The sequence below is a fragment of the Tachyglossus aculeatus genome, chromosome 1 (assembly GCF_015852505.1).
Source record: "Tachyglossus aculeatus isolate mTacAcu1 chromosome 1, mTacAcu1.pri, whole genome shotgun sequence".
In the NCBI taxonomy this organism is placed as follows: Eukaryota; Metazoa; Chordata; class Mammalia; order Monotremata; family Tachyglossidae; genus Tachyglossus; species Tachyglossus aculeatus.
In genome coordinates, this window is record NC_052066.1 from 112,429,117 (window position 1) to 112,450,678 (window position 21,562).

Sequence of the window (21,562 nt, forward strand, 5' to 3'; positions counted from 1 at the left end):
TCGACAAGTCCACATCCAAGTCCGATCACCTGTCCACATGTTTTGTTTTGTTGTCTGTCTCCCCCTTCTAGACTGTGAGCCAGCCTGTTGTTGGGTAGGGACCTCTATATATTGCCAACTTGTACTTTCCAAGCGCTTAGTACAGTGCTCTGCACACAGTAAGTGCTCAATAAGTACGATATGAATGAATGAACCTCAGCCTGAGGTTGAATTATTTCAACATCATTATCATTAGTGGTATTTGAGTGCTTACCCTGGGCAGAGCACTGTACTAAGTGCTTGGGAGAGTACAATACGACAGAGTTTGCAGATGCATTCCCACCATCAGCACAATGTTTATATTAGCTTGTAAGTGAAGTTGTTTTAAAGTGTGTGCACCAGACAAAACTAGAAAAAATAAGTTAATAGCAGGAAGGTCTATGACATCACGTTATGCTGGGCAAGGAGCATGAAGTTCATGAGAAGCAGCGTGGCTCAGTGGAAAGAGCACGGGCTTTGGAGTCCGAGGTCATGGGTTCAAATCCTGGCTCCGCCAATTGTCAGCTGTGCGATTTTGGGCAAGTCACTTAACTTCTCTGGGCCTCAGTTACCTCATCTAAAAAATGGGGATTAAGACTGTGAGCCCCCCGTGGGACAACCTGATCACCTTGTGACCTCCCCAGTGCTTAGAACAGTGCTTTGCACATAGTAAGTGCTTAATAAATGCCATTATTATTATTATTATTATTATTATTCATTCAATCGTATGAAGTGACTTTATGGACTGTTGCCCCTGCCTAACTGCCTCCTGTCAGCACCACCTCCAGCCTATAGCTGTTGGACAAAGGACAGAAACCTCCTTTTCACCACACACCCAGAGCAGTCCTTTCCACAGCCCAGTGGGAGCAGGCCCAACAGGTGGGGTTCGCGGGAGAGCTATAGGGCTGGGCTGGACCCTTCCTCTTGGATGTGACATCTCCCTACTCCTCCCTGAAGCATCCCCTGGCTTTGGTCCCCGGCACCGATGGCCACATCAGGAGGAGGGAAGAGCGAGCAGGCTGGTGTCACTGCCGTAGCCCGGGAATCCTGGCTTGGGTCCGAAGATGGGGGAAATAATAATAATAATAATAATAATAATGGCATTTATTAAGCACTTACTAAGTGCCAAGCACTGTTCTAAGTGCTGGGGAGGTTACAAGGTGATCAGGTTGTCCCATGGGGGGCTCACAGTCTTTATCCCCATTTTACAGATGAGGTAACTGAGGCTCAGTGAAGTGACTTGCCCAAAGTCACACAGCTGACAATTGGCGGAGCCGGGATTTGAACCCATGACCTCTGACTCCAAAGCCCAGGCTCTTTTCCACTGAGCCACGCTGCTTCTCAGGGAAAGCAACGTGGACCCCGGGTGGATGGCAGGTTGGGGGTTGGAGGGCTGGCTGAACAGGGCCATGCTGGAGAGATGCTGCACGAGGGGGCCCGACACTCCAAATTATGGTGCTGCAGGCCACTACATCCAGGGAAGCTCACTCTCTATGCTTAGTACAGTGCTAGGTGCTTAGTACAGTGCTCTGCACATAGTAGGCTCTCAATAAATACCATTGATGGATTGATTGCCAGTCTCCAAGGTGGGAGATCTGTAGCCAGTATGATGCTGATCCCCACCCCACATGGAATCGGTTTCCAGGAAACTCAGTGGTGAAAGGATGTTGCAAAGGGAGAAGTAAGCACAAGTTCCATTTCCAGCTCTCACAGCAGAAAGGGCTGCTGCAGGGAAACCACATTTTAAAACCAGAACAGGAGTTTCAGGTCTTTACCGGAGCCAAGTTTCAGCCCTTTCTGGCTTCCAACACTTGTGCCCACCGTATGCTTGCTGCAGGGAACATTGTTTTTGTCTCCTGTGTACTTTATCACAGTCACATAGTGCTCCAGAAAAATTCTCACCTCCGTCCCTATTTTGTTGCCTTGTTTGTACCTTCATTTTCTCATCTTCATAAGTTTCAATTCCTAAAACAAGAAATATATCACCACCATTTTCCCAACCTGGTATTCTTTCCCTTCCCTTCACCCACATCTGCCTTTCGCTTTCTTTACTGCTTCTAATTTCTCAGTTCCACCTTTCCTCCTCCTTCCCTCCACTCCATCCACCCTACTTTCTACTTTCAACCTCTTCAATTATTTCCTTATGGATTCTTCTGAGCTCTCTACGGAACATCGTATCCATCGGTCAGTGGTATTCATTGAGTGCTTATTGTGTGAAGAGAGTTTTACTAATAGGTGCTTGAGAAAATACAGTACAATAGAGTCAGTAGACATGATCCCTGCCCACAAGGAGCTCATAGTTTAGAGGAGAGAACAGGCATTAAATTACAGAAAGGGAAAATGAGAGAGTATAAAGCTACATACATAAATGTGTGGGGTTTTGGGGGTGGATATTAAGTGTTCAAGGAGTACAGATCTGTGTGCGGAAAGGAGAGTGAGTGAGGGAAATAAGGACTTAGGGAAGACCTTTTGGAGGAAGTTGATTTTAATAAGGCTTTGATGATGGGGATAGTGGTGGCCTGACAGATATGAAGTGGGATGGAGGTCCAGACCAGAAGCAGCATGTGCGCAAGGTGTCACCAGTGAACTAGACAAGATTGAGGTACAGTGAGTAGGTTGGAATTAGAGGAGCAAAATATGTGGTAGCTGTGGTCGGAAATTAGGTAAGGTACGGCAGGGAGAGCTGATTGAGTGCTTTAAAGATGATGGTAAGGAGTTTCTGTTTGATGTAGAGGTGGATAGGCAATCGAGGTTTTTGAGGAGAGAGTAGGTATGGACTTAATTTTTCAGAATAGTGATCTGGGCAGCAGAGTTAAGTGGTGAGAAGGTAGGGAGGTCAGTGAGGAGACTGATGCAGCAGTCAAATTGGGATCTGATAAATAATGATGGCATTTATTAAGCGCTTACTATGTGCAAAGCACTGTTCTAAGCGCTGGGGGATTACAAGGTGATCAGGTAAATACTTGGATCGGTATAGTAGCAGTTTGGATGATGAGGAAAAGGTGAATTTTAGCAACATTGTGAAGGTAGAACCAACAGAATTTCTTGACATTGAATACATGGGTTGAATGAAAGCGCGGAATCAAGGGTAGTGCCAAGGTAACAGGGAAGATGGTGGTGCAACCGGAGAGAGGACAAGGATTTTTGCCTCCCAATCACACTGATTAAAAGAAACTCCATTAGGGTAGTGAGAGAGTCAAAATGGCAAAAAAGAGAATGATAAGGCTGGTATTTTTGTTATTTGTTAAGCACTTACTATGTGCCAAGCACTATTCTAAGCTCTGGGTAAATCAGGTTGTTCCACGTGGGGCTCCCAGTCTTAATCCCCATTTTGCAGATGAGGTAACTGAGGAACAGAGAAGTTAAGTACTTGCCCAGAGTCACCCAGCTGACCAGTGGTGGAGCCGGGATTAGAACCCACGACCTCGGACTCCTAACCCCGTGCTCTTTCCACTAAAACAATTAGAGAAAGAGGAGGGCCTGGGAAAATGAGCTCTGCCTAGGTGACTGAGCATTTGCAGAGCTTTGTGGAGCCTAGTAGCTCTTGCAGGGGAAAAGGGTAATGCTGCATTGAGGGGATAAAGTGAGATGATTTTGTATTCTCGCTGCTAAGAGAAAAGTTAGTATCTTGAAACAGAGTTTTTAATGAGAACCCTGGAGTCTTAAGTTTTCCAACAGCTATTTCTCCAGCTCACGATTATGTTGTACAAAGTAATTGTTTAACGATATCTGGCCTTTTTTATGCTACAGTTGGAAATATCTAAATCCCAACTCCACTGGGTATGTTCTTTCTCAGCTTTACGTGGCTAAATAAGTAACTAACTCAGAGGTTTGCATTGGTATGGTACTGGTTATTTTCATAACTCTTCCAATTTGATTTAGTGTATGTCTCTGCTTCTTTTCTCATGATCATTGTTCAGAATCCAAAAAATTATGATAGCTACTTTACATTGAAGTTACACAGGGCTTTCCTCCAAAGGATTAAGTGGAGGCAATATTTCACAGAGAGGTCTCATTCCTAGAATTTCCTTCACTTTCTGATCTAACACAGCCCAACTTTTAAAAAAAAGTTTTAAAAAACATGGACTGTTATGGATATACATTGACTTTTCTTCTGGTTTAAGGGAGAATTGGCTGTTTAGTTTACAGTAAGTCCAGTCATTTAGTGAACCATATAGACTGATTTCTTGTGAAATAAAATGATTGCTCATAGAAAGCAAATTGACTATTCCATGCACCAAGACGTAACTGGCACCTAGGAACAAATACATCGTGATGGATTTTCAAATCAAGTACCATCACACGAAATGGAACAACAGTTGTCTTAAAGTAATGACTAGTTTCCATGTGTTTTCTAATGGTGCGGGGGCTGAACAAAATTAGAACAAAGGTGGATGGTTGACAAATCAGTTATGGGAGGTAGCATTCTCCATCTGGGTTGGAGGTAAACTTGAGGGAATTAAGGGTGATGTTTTCTACCACAGTTGGTTGCTACCTTTAAACTTAATTTATCCCCATTGATCTGCCGTATCCTGGGGAAAGGCCCACTAAAGAAACCGACTGGGTGAATTTAATTTGGTCAGGTTTCAAACTGCAGGTTTTTCTCAAGTTTACCACCTTGTGGGATCGCTGGAGTATGGACTATTGCTCTCCAAATGACAACTGTTTTAGCCTTACATAGGATGTCACGTGAGTGACACAAACCGATGAGAGAATACGTGGGTAAAATGACCTTCTTTTTCTGCTTTGGCTGCAATCTGCTGTCCTAATCTCTAGACAGGGCCCCATCTATGTTATACCCGATTAAGTCCTCTCTTCCCTGACTCCCTCTCCCTTCTGCATCGTCTTTGCGCTTGGATCTATACCTCTTAAGTACTTGGTAGTCACTCCACTTTCAGCTCCATATAGCACTTGTGTACATATCCATGGTTCACTATTTATATTAATGTCTGTCTCCCCACTCCAGACTATAAGTGTGCATTGAAAAGGGAACATGTTTACAAACTCTGTTGAACTCTCCCAAGAGCTTAGAACAGAGCTCAGCACATTGTAAGTGCTCAATAAATACCACTAATTGATTGATACCTTCCTGCCTACTTGAATTTCAAAGATCTCTGCAATGTTTTAGTCCTGAGGCTGCCATAAAAGATCATCTGTTTTAGAAACTTGCAGTTCTGGAATGTTTAGTCTTAGGTTGGAGAACAAGGTGAAATAGTTGGTTTTTGCTTCCCTTCATAATTTGCATGACAAAGGAACCATCCCTACAAACTGATTTATTAGTGACAAATTTAAATTTCTTAGCTTACCTAGATCTCCATGGAACATTTGGGTGAATCTCTCCTGTCAAAATTAGGATTACCACATTTTCTTCAGATTACCCTAGATTTTTTTTTTTGCTTTTATGGTATTTATTAAGCACTTACTATGCGCTAGGCACTAATCACTGGGGCAGATACAAGATAATCAGGTTGGACACAGTCCCACACAATCCCTGTCCCACATGGGGCTCACAGTCAAAGTCAGAGAGAAGGGGGTTTAATCCCCATTTTACAGATAAGGCCCTGGTAAATTAAGTGACTTGCCCAAGGTCACACAGCAGACAAGTGGTGGAGGTGGCATTATAACCCAGGTCCTGTAACTCCCAAGCCTGTGGTCTTTCCACTAGGCCACTCTGATTCCCTTAATATAGTAATAATTATTCATTCATTCATCATTCAGTTGTATTTATTGCGTGCTTACTGTGTGCAGAGCACTGTATTAAGCGCTTGGGAAGTACAAGTTGGCAACATGTAGAGATGGTCCCTACCCAACAGTGGGCTCACAGTCTAGAAGGGGGAGACAGACAAAAAAACAAAATATATTAACAAAATAAAATAAATAGAATAGTAAATATGTACAAGATATGTACATTATAATTGTTAGTAATATAATGGATCCTCAGTCTCTTGGCAAACATGGAAAAGTTGGTCATATCCCAAATGCAATGGCTGGATTTCATTTATAAGAAGGGTAAGGGTAAGGGTGCATTTTGTCAGTGTTCTTCTACCCAACCCCACTAGAGAAGCCTTTCCAATCCCTCCAAGAAGGCTTCCCTGACTAAACCCTCCTCTCCTCTTCTCCCACACCCTTCTGCATTGCTCTGACTTGCTCCCTTCATTCAATCAATCAATCAATCGTATTTATTGAGCGCTTACTATGTGCAGAGCACTGTACTAAGCGCTTGGGAAGTACAAATTGGCATCACATAGAGACAGTCCCTACCCAACAGTGGGCTCACAGTCTAAAAGGGGGAGACAGAGAACAGAACCAAACATACCAACAAAATAAAATAAGTAGGATAGAAATGTACAAGTAAAATAAATAAATAAATAAATAAATAAATAGAGTAATAAATATCTACAACCATATATACATACATACAGGTGCTGTGGGGAAGGGAAGGAGTTAAGGCGGGGGGATGGAGAGGGGGACGAGGGGGAAAGGAAAGAAGGGGCTCCCTCCCATCCCCACGGCATCTATGTATATATCTGTACTGTATTTATTTATTTATTTGTGTATATTAATAATCTGTTCCCCCCTGCCCAGACTGAGAGTTTGTTGTGGGCAGGGAATGTGTCGGTTTGTTATATTATACTCTCCCAAGTGCTTTTTACAGTGCTTTGCCCACAGTAAGCGCTCAATAAATGATTGAATGAATGAATAAAGAGGATAGATACATTGAGAATGTCACCCAGGGCCACTAACCACAGAGGCTCACCGAAGCAGCGTGGCTCATTGGAAAGAGCACGGGCTTTGGAGTCAGAGGTCATGGGTTCAAATCCCAGCTCTGCCAATTGTCAGCTGTGTGACCTTTGGGCAAGTCACTTAACTTCTCTGGGCCTCATTTACCTCATCTGGGAAATGGGGATTAAGACTGTGAGCCCCAAGTGGGACAACCTGATCACCTTGTATCCTCCCCAGCGCTTAGAACAGTGCTTTGCACATAGTAAGCACTTAACAAATGCCATCATTATTATTATTATTATTACAGCAGTGCTGTTGTTGGGTTATCAGAATCTTTTGCAAAGTGTCTGATCAATCAGTATCCATTCTGTTGCCATTCCAGAGGAGAAGCAGAAGGGCTGTGAGAAAAGACAGCCCAGGAGAGCTTTCAGGGTGACTGGCAGAGGATTGAGGAGAGACCATAGGCTTGTCTACCAGTCTGCCTTCTCCAAACTCACTCTTTCTAGCCACCTCTCCTTCTGAGGCTGCCACTTAATCTTGCTAAGGTTTCTTCCCCACCTCTCATCCCACCGCTTTCCATCATTGCTGAGAACCTCTTAAAATCCAAAATGTGAATTTATATTGTACCGTATTGTATTGTATATTGTACTTCCCAAGCGCTTAGTACAGTGCTCTGCACACAGTAAGCGCTCAATAAATACGACTGATTGATTGATTGATATTGAAGTATCATACTAAGTGCAGGTTTCCAAGAAAAGAGGATGCCTTCATCCTCTGCTCCATGAGGATGGTGGAGCGGCAGAATGTCTCCAGATCTTTAAACTTTTGGAAGATGATGACTTTTGGATCATGGGCCACCTGGCTGGAGAAGAGGGAAATCTGAGAACAGTTCCTTAGGCCATAATATACTGTGCTCTTATTGTTCTCGTTTCTTAATTGGTCTCTGTTCCACTTATCCTTTTAATCAATCAATCAATCAATCGTATTTATTGAGTGCTTACTGTGTGCAGAGCACTGTACTAAGCGCTTGGGAAGTACAAGTGGGCAACATGTAGAGACAGTCCCTACCCAACAGTGGGCTCACAGTCTAGAAGGGGGAGACAATCTTTCCTTGTGTGTCTGCTACCTTTCCCCCTTCCCCCTTAGTCTTAAACAGAGGAAGAGTCATAATTTTGTTATTTGCTATGTAAGCCTTGAGCACTAGCTGGATTACATTCAATTGAGGTGTTAAGTCCGTGTTCTAAAATTGTGTCCAAAGGTGTGATTCACAATTGTTCCCGGAAACATCCAGCTTGAGTTTGCTGCTCATAGAGCACTAGCAGGTTTTTATCCGATCTGATTTCTGATACAATGCCGTGTGATCATTTTACCTTATTTGATGTTCCTTATTTGTGGAAACAACCAACGAGTGAAATTAGTTGTTATTCTGCATGCTGTCTTCCCAAGACTAGTAATTCTTCTACCGCTTTGTTATTAGGTAAGTAGCAGCACACTCTTGATCATGATATGTTTAATTTCAAATAAGTAGCTTGCCCTGGAATCTTGAAGGTTCAGAAAATCAAATTGGAAAGAACTTTAAATTTTCAGAGCAGTGAGGGAAGAGAACAAGGCTGGGGATGTGTGGAAAAACCTGACAGTTTGTCAATCTAGCAGAAGAGCTGACCTCAGGCTATGGCTTTATCTGCATGTTACAGTTCCTGCTAATGTTACATTTGCACATTATCATCAGAAATAGATATTTCCATCGGAAAAATCCTTTCAAAAATGTACTTGTCTCAAATCGATGTCTATAATTACAGCCAATGTTTATACTTTGATTTATGGAGAAAAATGAAAATACCAGCTTTATATAAATTTAAGAAAATGCTTTAATATTTTTATTAAAGTAGTAACATTCAAATAACACTTATAAATATAGCAGAAAATGTTGTGAAGTTGTGTTAAGGCCATCCCTAATAAACATATTTTTCACTTTAGTAAAATGGCAAAACCCAGAAATTGTGAACTTTGCTTTCCAGGAAAAGAAACTACTATTTTTAGATAATTTAAACATTAAAGTATAGCGTTACAAACTTCTCCTTATTACATAATTATTTAAGATATGGATGAAGCTGTTTAGCTTTAGCTCTTCTTGACAGTCCAATCCTGATTGGTCCACTGCAAGTCTTTAGAGGATATAATCTTACAATTCCATTTGACAGAAGGCTACCTAAAAATTAAAGAAAGAAAACCCAGACAGTTTAACTTGTATATAATTTAACAAACGTTCCTATTATCCTTAGGCTGGTCATTTGCCTAGTTGTCAGGTGGTTTGTCCCTCATTGGGTACTTATGTGGGCATGGGGCTAGTAGACATAGTGGTTACCTGGTATTCAGTGGCCCATCCTAATTCTCATATATTTTACATCTACAGCTATATGTATGTTCCTCTATGTACATATATCCACATCATATATATATATATATATGATATATATGAGATATATATACATATATATGTACACACACACACACACACACACACATATATAGTATGTATATATGAAACCATGTATCTACAAATGAAACCATGGAACGTGAGTACCAGCTCTGTTATACTCTCCCAAGTGCTCAGTACAGTGCTCTGCACACAGTAAGCACTCAAGACATATGATTAATGGATTGATCCTGGTTGTAAATCAAATATGGTGAACAGGTTGTGACAGAAGACCTTGCTGCTTGGGTAGTGATGGAACCACTAACTGGTGCTTTCATTCTTCTGTCACTGATGCTTTGTTTCTTGCAGAGATGGGAGCAACAAAGAAGCCCAGAAGAAACAAATTAGCAGTGGCAGGAATTGCTGGGAATACAAACAAGATAATATCACTACCACCGACATCATTGTTGCTGCCATCTCCAACTTTTGAGAAAAGGGGCCATGCTGACAATGGTGTGTGCCAATTCTACTGTCCAGTGCTCTGCACATAGTAAGTGCTCAATAACTTCATTACTTGATTAGATTGAACTTTGGAGATAAAGACAAGGCCATCCTTAAAAAATAAATCTGAACTTAGGAAGGGGACCTTTCCTTCAACCACATAAGTTTCTGCAATCCCCTGCCCTTACTGATGAGTTACAGTAACTCCTATATCTTAAATCACATTTATTTTTTGAGCAAATCATGGTCCAAATATAGAATGAAAAACATGCTAATGATGGAGGAAAGTGAGTTTAGTGGAAAGCTATTTCAATAAAATTGGTAGATAAGCGTCTTGTTCTCAGAAGTAAGCATCCTAACAGATCAACATTCACAGAGGAAAACGTTCTAGAATAATCTTTCATCTATAGTAAAGAATCAGGGCATCCATTGGTTTATTGTCAGAAAATCCTCCATGCATTAGGAGTTCCTGGCCAATCAATGCTTATTAGAGAGAGGCCAGAGGCTTGATTAAGGAAGGCTCCTGGAAGAAACAGGATACCCCTTCTGCATCTCCTCTCCCAAGTTTCTTTAGGTTGCGGCTCTCTTAGCCTATGCCATGGCTTTCACCTCATTTCATTGATCTACATCATTTGATAGGATTCTTAATTATTAGAAATATAAAAGCTGCTAATCGTGTGAATTCAAAATCAATAGAAAAACCAATTTACTAGAAAACTACATTTTTCTCTTAATTTAATGAAAGGATATTACTGTGAATGTTTATATTAAAAAGAGAAAGATTTCCAAGAGTATATTTGATTGCCACGGTTCAAAATATTCCCCTTACTGAATTATGGTTGTACGTTTAATATTTTGAGTGAGTTTAAATCACACAGTAGAATTAATAGTTTGAACCTGGGTGGGGCCTGGTGTTATTTGAACTTCAGAGTGGCCCTGCTACCAAGCTGCACAATATTGCCTCCTCTGGAAAATTCCCCAAGCTAGACTTTACCACTGTTCTAGTACTAGAAGAAGGTAGGCATGGTAATTGAGCTGCCAGGAAGACAGGTGCATGAAGAAGGTAGGTGCATTTGACTGTATGAAGAATTTGACTACATTTTTTGTAATCTTCTTGAGGGCAGGGATCATGCTACTAACCTCATTGTACTTTCTAAAGTGTTTAACACTATGCTGCAAGGGCTCAGAAAGTACTAGTGCTTCATTTATAGGCAGTGCTATGGCTTGGGGTTGGGATGCTAGGGATTTCATGCTTTTCACCCCCTCACTACCCATAAAATTCTTCCTTCCCATCTATGTAATTTCTCTTTTCTCTAATCTTCCAGTTCTCTGCCCCCTAGGTGATGACAGCTGTATTGGATGATACCAATTTTTGAGTTTCTAAGCGTAGACTTGAGGAGGGAGAACTGGGGAAAAAGAGGAGGCGGACTGGGGTTGAAATGTTTGGGCCTGTGAATGTTTGGGTTTATAGCTATTTTTTTTTAAATAATATTTGTTAAGTACTTACTATGTGCCAAGGGGTAGATACAAGACAGTCAGGTTGGACAAAGTCCATGTCCCACATGGACCTCGCAGTTTTAATCCCCAATTTACAGATGATATAATTGAGGTACAGATAAGTGACTTGCCGAAGGTCACACAGCAGACAAGTAGTGGGATTAGCAGACAGGAGTTGGGATTAGAACCCAGGTCCTCTGACTCCCATGGCTAAAACAACTTTGGACAAGATATGTAGAATGGTAGATTTTTGAGGTTGTTTGTGCTTTTGCTGAAAAATCATTCCCCTTTCCTTTCTCTGCAAGGTTAAGTGATTAACTTTTATGGTCATTATTAATCGTGCCCTAAGTAATGACATTAAATTCAAAAATGAATGAACTGCAATTGCTTAAAATGAAATGGCCACACTGTATTTATAATTACTAAATTAGAATTCAGATTGCCGTATACTCATTACAGGCGTGCCCCATGATATAGGTTGGTTATGATCCTCCAGCATGTAGCTGATTATGTTGTGGGGACCTGGGGACACAGAACAAGGTGGAAGCAGCCTAGCCTGGTAAAAGCAGTAAGACAGTGGGAAGAGCACATGATTAAGATTCAGGTGACCTGGGTTCCAATTCTGACAGTGCTTTGCACATAGTAAGCGCTTAATAAATGCCATCATTATTATTATTCTGCCATTGCTGGGTGACCTTGGGCAAGGGGCAGGGACTGTACCTGATATGATTATCGTGTATTTACCCCAGAGAGTAGCATAGTGCTTGGAGAAAAAAAAGACTGATTTGGGTGTTGGAAAATTCTTCTCAACAAGGGATAATGAGAAGGAGCTGGGTTAGAGGAAAGAGGGCTGAGAGAGAATTGACTTATGGTAATAAGACAACTTGTTGGTGCTTATGGATGTTGGGGTATGTCCACAAATGACTTGTGGAGTGACTATAATCTAGGAAACTCCTTTACAATGCAATAATAAGCTTTAATAAGGAAAGAGCCATCTTCTTATTGAGTGAATTTGCCAGTGGTATTTATTGAGTGCTTACTGTGTGCGGAACACTCCATTAAGTGCTTGGGAGAATACATTGCAATAAAGTTAGTAAAACGTTCTCTGCCCTCAAGGAGCCTACTATAGAGTGGGGGAGACGGACATTACAGTAAATTACAGATGGTGTAGGGGGAATCATATTTCAGTTTTTGGATCATCTTGTCTGCCCATGATATCATCCTTTATGTAGTCCATAAGAAATGTTCCTCCAGCTATTTCCTATTTCTACAGTTATATAAATAAACCCACAAAAATAGCTGAGCACATATGGGAGATTTAAATTCATATTGTGCTCTTCAAAATAAACCGTGGATAGTTTTCCAATTTTCGGTCTTATTTCTTTCAAGTTTTTAAGAATTTAAAAATGCCAAGATCCCTTACCTTCTTTCTGTATGCTGTCAGCTCTTTCTTCCATCCATTTACGGGGATAAAAACTTTGTGTGCTTTCTCTCTGATCTTCAAATAAAGAGTAAAAGACAAATTATTTATCCATATAAAAATATATTTCCTAACACAAAGCGATAGCTAAAATTATAAGTATGTGTATGGGAAAATATTAAAATGAGCACTTATCTTGTGCTTAGGAATGGCAAACAATTTGGGAAGGTACAAACCGACATCCTGTTCATAGTTGGTAGCTTCTTCCACAATACCCAGATTCTCCCTTTTACATCACCATTTTTTCATCCCCTTATTTAGAGTATAGTGGGGCAAGATATTGCTCCAGTTTAATAAGCAGGTTTTTTTTAAATTAATTCAGTTTCTGAGAAAGTGTAACAATATGTCCAGCAATATAAGCTAAATATTTCCAATTTATAGAGCACCATACATGATAGAGTATATGAATTTATGGCCTAAAAGGATTCCACTACTGCTGAAGTAGGAGAATTGAGATCTGCATTCTCAATTTTTATTTCTGATGTTACAAGTGAAATAAAAACATCCATTGTCTTACCTCTCTCAGAAGGCTTGTGGGGTAATTCTTTATCTGAGGCAACTGATGAACTATGTTTATGAAGATGATCCTGTTCTGCATTCTTTTGTATTGTTTTCCATTTAAATGAACTTTGGCGAGATTTTGATATGTTTGCACTCGCAGCGCCGCCGTGTAAAGAAAATGCATTTGTTTTGTTCAGTGAAACATTTTTTAAATCACAGCTTTTATCTAGGTAGTTCTTCTGGTCAGTGTTTGCTTCTTCATTGCACAAAATTACATTTTCCTTACTAATTTTATGAAACATCCGAAGTTCTTCAAGAACTAAATCGAATTTATTCTTCATTTCAAAATCACTTGTTTTTGCTATAGCTTTTGTTGATAAGCATTGGTCTCTTCTGTCCTGTAAATATTCATTTTTCTGGGTTATAAAATCTGTTAATTTGTGGTTGGTAGCACCACACTTTATAGATTCATTTTGGGGAAGATGTAAGTTTAAATTAGTCAATATTCTTTCTTGAAAATTATTCTGGAATGGATTTCTATCACAAATATTATTTTGATTAACAGATTCTTCTGTCTCCTCATTTGTAAAATTTATTGTCTTGTTCAGTAATGAATCTGATGCCAACAGGCGAAGTAGGTTATCTTTATTAGAAATTGGAGCTCCTTTCTGTTTTCTCAGGGTCTGAATAATATTTTTAAAATTTTGATAACTATTTGTTACCATTAACTTATTTTCTGGATCTCTTATTTCATTGTAAATCATAAGGTCATATTTTCTTTCTTTGACTTCTCTTAGGAAATTCCATATTTGTTCCTCATGAATTACAGATATGCTTTTGTTCTGTTTTATATAAACAGTTTCTGAATGACAGTCATCATAGTATATTGCCATGACATGCGGTTCAATTAAGAAACTCTTCCGTGTGTTTTTGTAGTAAAAACTAAATGTTTGGAGCTCTTGTTTCCTTTCTCTTTCTGAATATTGGTTGGTATTTATTTTTTGTTTCCTTTCTTTCTCTGAGTATTGGTTTGTATATACTTCTTGTTTCCTTTCTCTTTCATAGTATTGGTTTGTATTTACTTCTTGCTTCCTTTCTTTAAAGGAATATTGGTTCATATTTATATCTTGTTTCCCTTCTCTTTCTGAGTATTGGTTTGTATTTATTTTGAGGGGAAGTTCGATCACACATCTGTGGCTATCTTGTGGATATTTAGGGATAGTCTCTCCTATATGTGGAACTGGAAATCCAGAGGGAACATACATCTTATTTGATTTAACCGCATTAAGATTAAAGTGAGCATAATTTTCTTCACTACTGACTGTAGTTTTTCCTGACCATTCGTTATAGTTGTAAGTAGGCATACTATTTAAAGATACCTGGTCAATGTTTTCAAAATGAATGAAAGGATTTTTTCCATAAATGTCAAAACCAGAAAGGAATGTGTTTTTAGGAATAATGATACAGATGTTTCTATGCATTTTTCTATAGTCTGCCCATGCTTCTTGAGTAAGTCCAGTGAGATACATCTTTGGATATCCTGGGTATTTTTCTTTATGATTCACTCTGCTTCTGAATCTGCTCCCAATCTTCTTATCTTTAGTTACAATAAACTTTCTGGGAAAAAAATAATTTCCATATAATTTTTTCACTCTTCTCTTTTTTATTATGGATCTTGTCGGAATTTCCCACTCTAAAGAAATTGGACCACTAATGTCTATTACTTTTCCAAGTTCCAATTTTGAAATATCCAAATAGTGCAAAAATTCAAAAATAAATTGATCTATAGTCTGTTCTTTTTCATTTGTACCAGCCTCAATTTTATTCTGGAAATAGCTCTTAAGATTCTTTGTTAGCCAGTTTAACTTAAAAGAATCTAATAGTCGATTCTCTATATACCGGTGTTTAGAAGTCAGATTCCTTTTTCTTGCCATATTGCTTTGGCAGAGCAGGGAATCTTGGTTTTCATTTCTGCTTTCTAATAGTTCTTGGGGTAGGACCAGATAAGAATCGAAAAAACGGGTGTCAATTTCTTCATTTGCTATATTGGTAAAACAATTGTTTCCATGTCTGCATAGCAGTTTTAAAGATGTGCTTTCTGATAATGTATTGGTTCCTCTCCTTACACTGAAGTTTTCTAATACGCTATTAATATAGAAGTGAAATTTAACGGCGGCTATCCATTTAGAAACCAGCCTTTCCTCTTGCAATAGATATTTATTTTCAGCTTCCTGGAAGAGGAATGAGTCATAGAACATCTGAGACAGAGTTGATTCCATTTTATTAGTTTTTGAATGTTCAGCAATTCTAGCTTGTAAATGTTTATTTACATTATCACTTCTGGTGAGTAGATTTCGAATTCTGTACTTCCTTTTGGACTGCAACAGCAAACCACCAAACCAGAGTAGAATATTACTAATTTTCTGATGCCTTCGTACATTTTTACGTAAGCGACCGATTCCTGAATTTAGACTTTCAAGACAGTTGTTAGAAGGCAAATTCTTCACCGCACCAAGTTCTACCAGCTGTGGCATATTGTCACTCTCTTCTACATCTGGGCGGCTTTGCACAGTTATGTAAAGGCAGTCGCTGTTCAGCACAACTCTTTTAAGCAAGTCTTTTTGGGCATCGAATATCTCAAATACAGACTGCTTCGTTTTGTCACAAGATAGCATCGTTATGGTAGAGGAATTCGAATGATCTCCATTCGGCATTTCCAATATCAGTGAAAAAGCAGATTGTTCTGTAGTTTCCTTTACGTTTACATATTCTGTCTTGCAGTCATTATAGTTCCAACGTTTTCCCCAACTTCTTTTCCCAGTACTGTTAATGTTCCTACTTTCACTGCTTTGACATTCATTCAAACTACGTGTGTGACCCCTGGCTTCTGAATCTTCGTCATCAACCGTGTATGGCGGCGCGGTTGTTTTAATTTGTTTTTGAAACAACGTGCTATTAATTTTGACGCTACTCTGGTTATAGTTGTGGAAATCGATCGGGGATTTGTTTCCCTTTTCCAGAGCTAGAGTACCCCGGTTGCCGACGGATCGACAGGCCCTTTCACTCCATTCCGAGCGCGTATTTTTTGCACACACGCTTTTATCGTTTTGCAACTTTGGTTTCTTAGCATCAGGTGTATTTGGGGAACAGTAAACGTCGTCAGAATCCACAACGTCTGTCTCATCTTTATTCATTTCCTCTAAATAAAGAGAAGCCCTTTCACCCTGCACATTGTCTGTAGGCCTGGGCGTGCCAACCGTACTACGGCTGGAATATTTTGCCTCAGAAATGTCCACGGCGAGGGTTTTTTCAGTGGGCTTTAGTGATCGGGATGTAGTCGAGGAACTATCGCAGTTGTCTTGAACGACATGTTTCGCATAGCCCTTCTCGGTTTCGGGAAGGGCACGTTGAATGCCGCCCGACCACTGTACTTTGGGCTCTTCCTGCCCATGGCCCTTTGGCCCGAGCTTCTCCCCCTGACTGAAATCTTCCCTTTCTCTGGCCTGACTGGGATCTGCCGTCATGCCGATATGGCCCCTGCCCGATATCCCTCTGTCGGGGGTCTCCCCTGGAGGGTTTAATTCCGCGTCGCGGTTTAAAGGAGGTGGGCCTCGGCGGCTGTTTTGCCTGGGGTCCCGGGCGGGGCCGTGTCCGCCCGCCGGGCCCCGGGGTTGTGTGAGGCCGGTGCGGCCGAGGGCCGGCCATGCTTGGGGGGTTCCCCCGGCCTCGGCCTCCCGCCGTGGCCCCTGGCCGCCGTCCAAGCTCCCGGGCTTCCCAGGCGGGGCCCGGGCCCGGGCCCGGGCCTCAGTTTCCTCCATGAGCCGTAGGCTTTCCAGCCCCAGCCGCCTCAGGGGCCGCCCAGCCGCCCGCCCTCCCTCTCTCTCGCCCTGTCTCCCGGCCCGGACTGTGGGCGGACGCCCCCGCGCAGCGAAGCCTTTTGGCGCCAAATCCCCTCAGCCGCCCGCCCCCCCTCGACCCCCCCGCCCCCACTTCTCCCTCCCGCCTTCCGCGCGCCTCCCCCTCTCTCCTGTCTGTCTGTCTGTCCGTCTGTCCGTCTGTCCGTCTGTCTGGCCCTCTGTCTCTCGTCTGTCTGTCCCTCTCTCTCTCCTCTCCTCGTTTTCTTCTTTCTTCTTTTCTCTCTTTCCCTTTCTCCTCTATTCTCTTTTCGTTCTTCTCTTTTCTTTCTTCTCTTCCCTCTCCCTTTTCTCTTTCTCCTTTCTCTCTTTCCCCCTTTTCTCTCTTCTCTCTCCTCTTTCTCTCTTCTCTCTCCCCCCTTCTCTCTTCTCTCGTCTCTCCTCTCTTCTCCTTTTCTCCTCTCCTTTTCTCTCTTCTCTTTTCTCCTCTTTCTTCTCTCCTTTCTCTCTCCCCTTCTCTCTCTTCTCTGCCTTTTCTTTTTCCTCTCTTCTCCCTCTTTTCTCCCTTTTCTCTCTTTTCTCTCTCCCTTTCTCTCTCCCCCTTTCTCTTCTCTTTGTCTTCTCTCTCCTTTTCCTCTTCTCTCTCTTTTCCTTTTCTCTCTCCCCTTTCTCCATTTTCTCTCTCCTTTTTCTCTCTCTCCCCTTTCTCTCTCCCCTTTCTCCCTTTTCTCTCTCCCCATTCTCCCTTTTCTCTTTTCTCTCTCCCTTTTCTCTCTTTTCTCTTTCTCCTCTTTTCTTTCTTCTCTTCTCTCTCCCTTTTCTCTTTCTCTTTTCTCTCTCTTCTCTCCCCCTTTTCTCTCTTCTCTCGTCTCTCCTCTCTTCTCCTTTTCTCCTCTCCTTTTCTCTCTTCTCTTTTCTCCTCTCTTCTCTCCTTTCTCTCTCCCCCTTTCTCTCTTCTCTCTCTCCCTTTTCTCTTTCCTCTCTTCTCCCTCTCTTCTCCCTTTTCTCCCCTCTCCCTTTCTCTCTCCTCTCTCCCCCTTTCTCTTCTCTTTGTCTTCTCTCTCCTTTTCCTCTTCTCTCTCTTTTCCTTTTCTCTCTCCCCTTTCTCCCTTTTCTCTCTCCTTTTTCTCTCTCTCCCCTTTCTCTCTCCCCTTTCTCCCTTTGCTCTCTCCCCATTCTCCCCTTTCTCTTTTCTCTCTCCCTTTTCTCTCTTTTCTCTCTCCCTTTTCTCTCTTTTCTCTCTCTCCCTTTTTTCTCTTCTCTCCTCTTTCCTCTCTCCTCTCTTTCTCTTCTCTCTCTTCACTCTCCCTCTGCTCACTATCTTTCCTCTCTCCTCTCTCTTTTCTCTCTCCCATTTCTCTCCCTTTTCCCTCTTCTCTCTCTTTTCTCTCTCTCCCTTTTTCTCTTCTCTCATCTTTCCTCTGTTTTTCTTCTCTTTCTCTCTTCCTCTACACACACTCTCCTCTCCCTTCTCTCTCTTTTCTCTGCTCTTCTCTCTCCTCTCTCTTTCCTCTCTCCCTCTTCTCTCTCCTCTTTCCTCTCCTCTCTTTCTCTTCTCTCTTCTCTCCTCTCTTTTCACTCTCTCTCCCTCTACTCTCTATCTCTCTCTTCTCTGCTCTCCTCTCTCCCTTTTATCTCTCTTTTCTCTCTCTTTCCTCTCTTTCTCTTCTATCTCTCTTCTCTCTCTGTGTGTCTCTGTCTCTCTCCCCCTCCCCCTATTTCTAACCTTTCTCAATTTTTTAGCTGCTTTTTCTTAATTGTATCTCAAATGCATTTTCTACTGTGAAAGGAGTTGTTTTTCCCCTCACCTTTCTCTTCTTGCTCAAAGCATCACTTCCACTTGCCAGTGCCCTTTTCATTCTGCTTTCGGTCAAATTATATAATAATAATGGCATTTAGTAAGCGCTTACTATGTGCAAAGCACTGTTCTAAGCGCTGGGGAGGTTACAAGGTGATCAGGTTGTCCCACGGGGGGCTCACAGTCAATCCCCATTTTACAGATATCTCATATATCTCATTATATATAATATTATATATTTATAAATCCAGACTTTACATATTATTATTATTATTAAATGTCGTTGAGTCGCTTCTGATTCATAGAGACTCCATGGCTATACTTTTGTCCAGGACGTTCTCTCCTCTGCCATAGTCCACAAACTTTCTAATAGTTCTTCCGTTATCATTTTGTGGTCTCTATCAATCAATCGTATTTATTGAGCACTTACTGTGTGCAGAGCACTGTACTAAGCGCTTGGGAAGTACAAGTTGGCAACATATAGAGACGGTCCCTACCCAACAGTGGGCTCACAGTCTATCCATCTAGCTGCTGGTCTGCCTCTTCCACATTTTTCCTGGACTTTTCCTCACAGTAGTGTCATCTCCAGAGAATCAGTACTCCTGATTGTGTGTGCAAAGTATGCTAATCTAAGTTGAGTCATTTGGCTTTCCAAAGACCACTTTGGTTTAATTGGCTCCAAAATCCATTTATTTGTGTTTTGGGCAGTCCATGGTATTTGCACAAGCCTTCTCCAACACCACATTTCAAAAGAATCAATGTTCGTTCTATCCTGTGTTTTCACTGTCCAGCTTTCAGATCCATACATTGTCACTGGAAGCACCATAGAGTTGACAATTTGTATATATACATATATATATTATATATGTGTGTGTATATATACATGGAGAAGCAGCATGGCCTACTGGATAGAGCACAGGCTTGGCAGTCAGAGGATCTGGGTTCTAATTTCGGCTCCACCACTTGTCTGCTGGGCAACCTTGGGCAAGTCACTTAACTTCTCTGTGCCTCAGTTACCTAATCTGTAAAATGGGGATTAAGACTGTGAGCCCCACATGGGACAACCTGATTACCATTTAGTTGCCCCAGTGCTTAGATTAGCACTTGGCACAGAGTAAGCACTTAACAAATACCGTAATTATGCACACACACACACATATGTGCTAATGTGCCTTTGTAATTGACAAAACAGTGTAAACAGATGGTATTATTGCTATGTGTCAGGTATAAATACCATAAGAAAAAGTAATTTCAATGCTGAGGTGTTTTAGGGAGAGTCAAATTAAGCTTTTCGATTTGAAGTTCCCAGGAAATAAAATATCAGCAGAATGGTCAGTTCACAATTGTAACCATAGTGCCCCAGCTACCCTAGTTAAGGGAGATTGAGATAAGGTGCTACTTCTGGTACTGTAAACACTCTCACTGTGATTCTGATTTTAGGCATTTTTAATTGAGTTATTTCTCATTGGTACTGAGCTATTTATGGGTCTTTTTAAAAATTGTATTTGTTAAGTGCTTACTGTGGGCTAGGCAGTGCGCTAAGCACTGGGTAAATAGAAGATAATCAGGTTGGACACAGTCCCTGTCCCACACGGGGCTCACGTGCTTAATCCCCATTTTACAGATGAGATAACTGAGGTACAGAGAAGTTAAGCAACTTGTCCAAAGTCACCCAGCAGACAAGTAGTGGGGCCAGGATCAGAACTCAGGTCCTCTGACTCCCAAACCCTTGCTCGTTCCACTAGGCCGTGCTATTCCTTTTCTATCAACACTGCTTAAACTGTTATTCAAGTAGTCCTATGCGTGTTTATTATCTTTAGATTGACAATTCCTTCCTCAATTAATCAATTAGTGGTATTTATTGAGTGCTTTTTAGTGCAGAATACTGCACTAAGTCCTTAGGAAACTACTTAGTATTGTAGTATTGTTTCTGTCTTAATGTTGAATCTTTAGGACATTTTCAACAATAAAAAGGTTTTTGCTTAAAATTAACTCTGTTAAATTTACTATGAAAATTAATAACTTTTTAATATTTTACTTGGATACAGTTTCATATTTTAATTTGGACAATTTAATGGCTAATATGTTTTGATCTATTTTGTTTTAACGTATAGTCTTGTAGAGTTTCTTAAATTTTGTTTTAATGGTACTTGTTAAGCGCTAACTGTTTGCCAAGCACTGCTCTAAATATTGGAATAGGTGCAAGATAATCAGGTTTGTCACAGTCCTGTCCCACATAGGGCTCACTGTCTAAATAGGAGAGAGTAGGATTTAATCCCGACTTTACAGATAAGGTAACTGAGACACAGGAGTTAGGTGACTTGCCCAAGGTCAAACAGAAGATAAGTGGTGGAGGTAGGATTAGAACCCAGGTCCTTTGACTCTCAGACCCATGGATTTTCTACTAGGCCACGCCAAAAAAAAACACCAAATAATAATGATAGGCCTTGTAGACGTGCCTCTGAATTTGAGTGACTGCATGACACCCTCGCTCACTTGACCTCTGATGAATTCTCCACTATGACTTGAAAACTCAACCCTTTCCTCTCCATCCAAACCGCTACCCTGCTGGTTCAATCTCTCATCCTCTCCCGACTGGATTTACTGCACCAGCCTCCTCTCTGATCTCCCATCCTCCCGTCTCTCCCCGCTTCAGTCTATACTTCCCTCTGCTGCCTGGATTATCTTTCCACAGAACCACACTGCTTTTCCATTTCTTAATGGAAAGAGCCCAGGCTTGGGAGTTAGAGGTCGTGGGTTCCGACCCCGGCTCC

At 41.2% G+C, this 21,562-nt stretch overlaps 1 protein-coding gene across 1 annotated transcript in view; it reads right to left on the bottom strand.

The window, feature by feature from the left end:
- The window catches only part of RAD51AP2 (RAD51 associated protein 2), a 51,013-nt gene that overhangs the window by 8,611 nt on the left and 20,840 nt on the right, over nucleotides 1–21,562 (bottom strand). The window contains exons 3-7 of the mRNA XM_038745726.1: nucleotides 13,153–17,040; nucleotides 12,579–12,653; nucleotides 4,120–4,273; nucleotides 1,794–1,849; nucleotides 323–387 (exon numbers count right to left, since the gene is read on the bottom strand). Coding sequence (XP_038601654.1) covers nucleotides 323–387; nucleotides 1,794–1,849; nucleotides 4,120–4,273; nucleotides 12,579–12,653; nucleotides 13,153–17,040 — 4,238 coding nt within the window. The remainder of the gene's footprint in view (nucleotides 1–322; nucleotides 388–1,793; nucleotides 1,850–4,119; nucleotides 4,274–12,578; nucleotides 12,654–13,152; nucleotides 17,041–21,562) is intronic.